This window comes from Odontomachus brunneus, unplaced genomic scaffold (genome assembly GCF_010583005.1).
Source record: "Odontomachus brunneus isolate Ranch 3 - 2012 unplaced genomic scaffold, Obru_v1 Obru_scaffold_062, whole genome shotgun sequence".
NCBI lineage: Eukaryota > Metazoa > Arthropoda > Insecta > Hymenoptera > Formicidae > Odontomachus > Odontomachus brunneus.
Window position 1 is genome coordinate 1,110,731 of NW_022639512.1, and position 6,497 is coordinate 1,117,227.

General features: G+C 37.4%; 1 protein-coding gene across 2 annotated transcripts; it reads left to right on the forward strand.

Moving 5' to 3' along the window:
• Positions 1-584: 584 nt before the first annotated feature.
• On the forward strand, positions 585-2,571 carry LOC116846250. Of its 2 annotated transcripts, XM_032819840.1 has the most exons (3): positions 585-878; positions 966-1,308; positions 1,357-2,571. In XM_032819840.1, exons 1-3 carry the CDS (start codon positions 711-713, stop codon positions 2,550-2,552), a joined length of 1,707 nt encoding a protein of 568 aa, XP_032675731.1. In that variant the 5' UTR covers positions 585-710; the 3' UTR covers positions 2,553-2,571. The 2 variants fall into 2 exon arrangements, with proteins under 2 accessions (XP_032675731.1, XP_032675730.1); XM_032819839.1 differs by having other exon boundaries at positions 966-2,571.
• Positions 2,572-6,497: the final 3,926 nt, after the last annotated feature.

Sequence of the window (6,497 nt, forward strand, 5' to 3'; positions counted from 1 at the left end):
TACTGCTTTTACCCAGGGAAAAATAGCAGTTAAATAAACATCGCATCGATATCTATTAGACATCTAAAGCGTAAGACATCGATTCGATGTCTATTCGTCTTTCCACGGCCGTCTAAAGTTAACATCGATAAGACGCCGAAATGACGATCTATTAGATATCTAAATGTGGACCGTTTTTAGGTTGATATAAATCTGAATCTAGATGATAGATAGACGTTTCATATAGACGTCTGATAGACGTCGAATCGACGTAACTTTTCTCTCTGGGTATATAATTGCAACATAAAAAAATATATACAGGAATACGATTATACCATTTTCTTTGAATATAATGATAATCAAGGATGTAGAATGATAAACATGTTTTTCTTGCTAAGAAAACTCTGATTGTTCCCACTTCTGCTAATAGTTAAATCATAGTTAAATCATGTCTGTCTTTGTCGAATTTGAAGAATAATAAAGACAGACATATAATCTAATTGTACGGCTATCGTACAAAAATTGACACAGTTGCATATGGATAAGATTACGCATAATAATTAAATGAAAAAAACCGATAAGCTCGTTTAGCGGATCGACCGATACGGTCCACGCGCGCGATAAAAAACGCGCTAAATCACCACGGCTCCACCACTCAACCTTCAACTTGACTATGCCGAATAAAAAGAGCTGCTTAATAGTTTTGTTTCCAGTTCGCAAAATTCTTTACGATGGCCACTTTCAAAGAAAAAGCGTTGACCAATTTTGTACGTTCCGTTGCAATAGCTGTAGAAAATTTATGCCTCACTCTGTCGGATGAGTTCGATCAAATGCATGAGCTTTCGCGTACCTTGCATCATTTGATGCAAGAACAACACGATTCACGCTCGAAACGAAAGGTACTATTCTGCATCTACGATCGACTAGCGCAACGGACTGTGCTCCTGTGATACTGTGGTGAATTGATCCAACCTTTTTTGTTTCAGAGGATGAAATACGCACCATCGTTCTCAAATGATGAAGGTGAACAACGACCTACACGAGTGGCTCGTCGTGCCACTGCAATGCGTGCAACCGCCGTAATGACGAGTGTGGACCCAGACACCGCCGTAACGATGAATGCGGACACGATGAATGTGGATACTGAGACCGCAACATTAGAAGTTGAGACATCTGACAAATGTGTGGGGTTAGATGAACCGATATCCGTAGTGAGCACTACCGAAGTATGCGTGGGCACCGAGGAGGAGCCCATCTCTATGGTGAACATTACCGAAGTATGCGTGGGCATCGAGGAGGAACCCATATCCGTGGTGAACACTGAAGCAGGTGTGGGTATCGAGGAGGAGCCTATCTCCGTGGTGAACAATGAAGCAGATGTGGGTACCGAGGAGGAGCCGTACGCAACTATCACCGTAGTAAACACCGAACTATCCACATCGAACTGTCCACCGCAACAATCATGTACGAGTATTGAACAATCAACTGCAACTGAGGTCGTCTCGGATACTGCTGTCGGTGTGGTGGATCAGGGGTACACGACGACATCGGCAACATTCGCGCAGCTACCACAGCAGCAGCAGCAGCCGTTACAGCAGCAACAGCAACCGTTACAGCAGCAGCAGCAGCCGTTACAGCAGCAGCAGCAGCCTATCGTGCTGTCGCAAAAGAACAACGCATCGTTATTGTACATAGACGAGCAAGCGTCATTTCCGTGGATTGACGACACATCCTCGTCGTCTACAAGTCAGTCGCTTTTCGCCAAATGTTTGACTCTACGTGAGTTTCAACGCGTTACATTGATATCGATCACCCCGTACATGATGAAATCTAAAGTCATTATCACGGAAAAAGATAAGTACTTGGTTATGCAAAAGATTCAAGAACTGACTATTAACTGCCACAATAACGTCGTTAAGGTTCAAAACCGGGGTCGACTTGCATCAAAGATAAAATCGATATTAGACAAACTCAAATATATCATAGCTCAGCCCGAGTACACCACTTTGAAATTTATCGCGTGTTTATTCATGAATATTAATAAGGAGTTTGCGTTTCTCGAGTTTCAAGGTTCGGATCAAGCACAAAGTAAATTACAAGAGTTCTTATGCGACAAATTGAACTGCCAGTCAAAGTCGTGGAAAAGTTTACATTCTACACATGAAACGGTTGAAAAAATTATCCATCGCCGATCGATCAACGACGTAATAGTGAAACATTACTACTCTAACAACAAATTTATTTATTATCACATACCAACGACATTTCAGGCGATCGTACAATGTGACTCTATGAAAAGACGTTCATCGGGCTGGCAATACAACGTCAGTGTATTGCTGAACAATAAACACAAAGATGTGGGTAGAGTACCGAAAACGGACAATTTGAATAATTCGCATAAAATGTGTTCCGAATCGCATAAAGTTACATTCAAGGAACCGTTCTTACTGCGTATAGAATATCGCGATTTCGACGGGTATCGGTTCACGGGGTCGCGATCTTTGGGTGCTGCAGCTGCGAATAAGAGCATTAGCCATTACAAAGACTTGTTGCCCGACAAGATGTACCAATAAAAAAAATGATAAAAATGTACTTATCTGTAACAGTTATTTTACCTACATCCTGTCACGACGTTTGCACAAGTGACGTCGCTCTGTCACGACACATGCTGTCACGACGCATGTTGTCATCATGTTAACGCACGTTTTGGTTGTGTTAATGATGGAAATATTTGAAAAGAAATAAATATTAAGAATGTTTTATATTTCAAATAACTTATTTTCATATATCTAATATTTTACGTCATTTTTATTTCTGATTATTTAATTTGCAATGCATTAATGTATTCGCGGTTCCTTTGCTTTAAACAATTCCATTTTCTAAGATTAAACTATTTAATATTTATTCCTATGCATTCAAGTATAAGTGCGCATTTTTTACAGTATATGTAACATGAACTATAGATAAATGTGTGAGTGAAACGCAACGGAATGCAACTTTAATATGTGCTCCATTGTGTGTAAGGCCTAAGATCGCCACAACCAATGGACATCTGCGTTTCAAAATTCTACTCGGGCTACGTTCCGAAATTCACTGCTAGTATTGAAATTCTATAATTGTTACGTTCGACATTGTAAATCGAAAACGTCGGATTGCTCTTTAACCTCGAAAATGCACAGAAATGAGAGAGATATGAGATCTTGTATCTTTTTCATTTCTATGCATCTTCGAGATGAAAGAGCAATCCGACGTCTCCGATTCACACCGCGTCCGATGTCCGACGTACGAAGTCCGATATCCAATAAGAGAATAGCTTTCTAATAGAGAATTTAATTCTCCATTGGAAAGCTGTTCTCCTATTGGACATCAGACGTCGCACATCGGACATCGGACGCGGTGTGAATCCTCCAATACAATGCCGAACGCAACTAATATACTAGTATGTGACATGAACTATAGATTTTCAGTACTGGCAGTGAATTTCGGAACGCAGCCTTGGTGAGTAGTGCCCGTATTCATAGGCTGCGTTCCGAAATTCACTGCCAGTACTGAAATTCTATAGTATACGTAACATGAACTATAGATTTTCAGTACTGACAGTGAATTTAGGAACGCAGCCATAGTCAGGTCTTATATTTAAGGCCTCCTTAAGTTCATCTTCAGATGCTCTATGGATCATTTTATTGGCTGTAGAATATCTGAAGATGAATTTAAGGAAGCCTTAAATATAAGGCCTGACTATGAATAGACATAAAACTTATATTTAATTGGCTAATCATGATAAAGAAATCCTAGTTATCTTTGTTCTTATTGGTCAATTAAATGCTACTGTACTTGTCGAGTAGAATTTTGAAACGCAGCCCTGGGGTTACATTCCAAAATGTCCTTTTTAAGGAAATTCTACTTGATGCTCTATAGTATATAATATAGGATGCTTTCCATTTAATAACACAAGTCAACACAGGGTGCTTTTCAATTACTTAACACATCTTGACACATATGTATAGAAATGCACATATGCACAGAAATGCACAAAGTGTAATGGCTCCTGCACACAGGACGCGGTAAGGGTACCATTATATAAAGCGTGGAAACGCGGAAACGCGGAAGACAAAATCTTACTAGATCTCCGCGTTCCGCGAATTGAATCATTTCTTCCCGTACGTTGAAAAAGCGGAAAAGCAGAATGCCCAAAACTTTTCTCTATTGTTTTTTCATCCAAGATACCAAGATATGAATTCCAAAAAATGTCAGGTCCGAACCTATTTGAACACGTCTTAATGGTTAGGTTGAACAACTTGTGATAACTTGTGACAACTTGTGACAATGAATTTTTCCGCATTTGTTCCGCGATTTTATTTCTCCTTATATTACATGGAGCACAATTTGCACGGAAAAGCGTAACGGTTTGGTGATAAATAAACTTCTATATTCATTTTTTAAAATTGTATTAACTTAATTTACTGCAATTTTTACTAATATGTTTATCTTTTCAGCTTATCTGTTGAATACAAGCATTTTAATTAATAAATACCGTTAAAAATTAATATTTTATAATTCCCCATACCGCTTTTCCGCTCAAAATATGTCTCATGTAATATAAAGCAATCAAAACAGACGTGGAACGCGTAGCGAATCTCGTAAGATTTTGTCTTCCGCGTTTCCGCGCTTCATGTAATGGCACCCTAATGTTTGCCGCGTGCCGGAAGTTCGCGCGATAGCCAATTAATATGCTGTTTTCTGTAATAACCTTTTAGCTCTTACGGAAAAACAACATATTGATTGGCTGTCGCGTGGACTTCCGCCACGCGGCAAGCATTACCGCGTCTTGTGTGCAGAAGCCATAACATTGTGCACGATTCAATTGAAACAATGGGTGTTTACGATAATTCAAGTTGGAGTTAGTACGAGTTAGTTTCACTAGAGCCGAAATATGATAGGCACAAGCATCTAGTATTTTTATGATTTATGACAACTCAATGCTATCCGATAAATCGAGTAGAGTAGAGTTAGGATAGTATAGCGTACAGTATATGTATAAGAATTAACAGTATTAAATCACATAGTTTCGTAAAATATATAACAATAATATTACAAAATGATTTATTATATTTATTATATACATTATATTTATTATATTTATTATATAACAATGATTTATTATATTTTAGAAAAATTAGAAGTACTAAATTAAATTATGAAAAGGTATCATGTATTTGTGAAGTATTCAATAATAATAGGTTAATAATAGGTTAGAAGAATTGTTTTCTCCTTTTGGATATTTCACAAATACATGATACCTTTTCATAATTTAATTTAGTGCTTCTAATTTTTCTAAAACAACTCATATAACAACTCATTGTTTCGTAATATTATTGTTATATATTTTACAAAACTATGTTATTTGATACTGTTAATTATTATACATACAGGGTGACCCATTTTAATCTATAATTCCGAATATCTCCTAAACTACCCGTTCTACGGGAAAATAGTTGCGACAAAAAATGTTCAGAGCAGAAGGGTTCACAAACCTGTGTTTTATATGACCTTTGAAGGTCATATAAAAAATTTTCAAAATATCATTTTGAACGTAAAATTTCCTGTTTTTTCTAAATCCGGGGTCAAAAATAGGGGTTCCCATTGAAAAAAAAGACCTTGACCTTCAAATAACCTTGAAAGGTCATCTCAAGGTCAAGGTCATTAGCACAGGTTTGTGAACCCTTCTGCCCTGAACATTTTTTGTCGCAACTATTTTCCCGTAAAACGGGTAGTTTAGGAGATATTCGGAATTATAGATTAAAATGGGTCACCCTGTATATTATCCGCTATACTATTCTAAGGGACGGTTTTTCCAACCTCTTGCTAAGCTAACTAACAGTTAACTCATACGTCTGTCTTTGTTTCTACTTTAAATTAGATGGAAACAGACATAAGATTTAACTGTTAGTTAGCTTAGCAAGAGGTTGGATAAACCGACCCTAACTCTATTCTACTCTACTCGATTTATCAGACAGCATTGAATTGTCATGAATCATGAAAATGCTAGATGCTTGTGACTATCATATTTTTCAACCTTAGTGAAACTAACTCGTACTAACTCCAACTCGAATTATCGTAAACACCCAAGTGTGTACTAATGTTCCAACCTCTTGCTAAGCTAACTAACAGTTAACTCATACGTCTGTCTTTGTTTCTACTTTAAATTAGATAGAAACAGACATAAGATTTAACTGTTAGTTAGCTTAGCAAGAGGTTGGATAAACCGACCCTAACTCTATTCTACTCTACTCGATTTATCAGACAGCATTGAATTGTCATGAATCATGAAAATGCTAGATGCTTGTGACTATCATATTTTTCAACCTTAGTGAAACTAACTCGTACTAACTCCAACTCGAATTATCGTAAACACCCAAGTGTGTACTAATGTTCCAACCTCTTGCTAAGCTAACTAACAGTTAACTCATACGTCTGTCTTTGTTTCTACTTTAAATTAGATAGAAACAGACATAAGA

Excerpts from the sequence above, each read along its gene's own strand:
- LOC116846250 (XM_032819839.1), top strand. The coding sequence starts at position 711 with ATGGCCACTTTCAAAGAAAAAGCGTTGACCAATTTTGTACGTTCCGTT. Across the intron at positions 879-965 it reads ATTCACGCTCGAAACGAAAG|AGGATGAAATACGCACCATC; the intron begins GTACTATTCTGC and ends TTTTTGTTTCAG.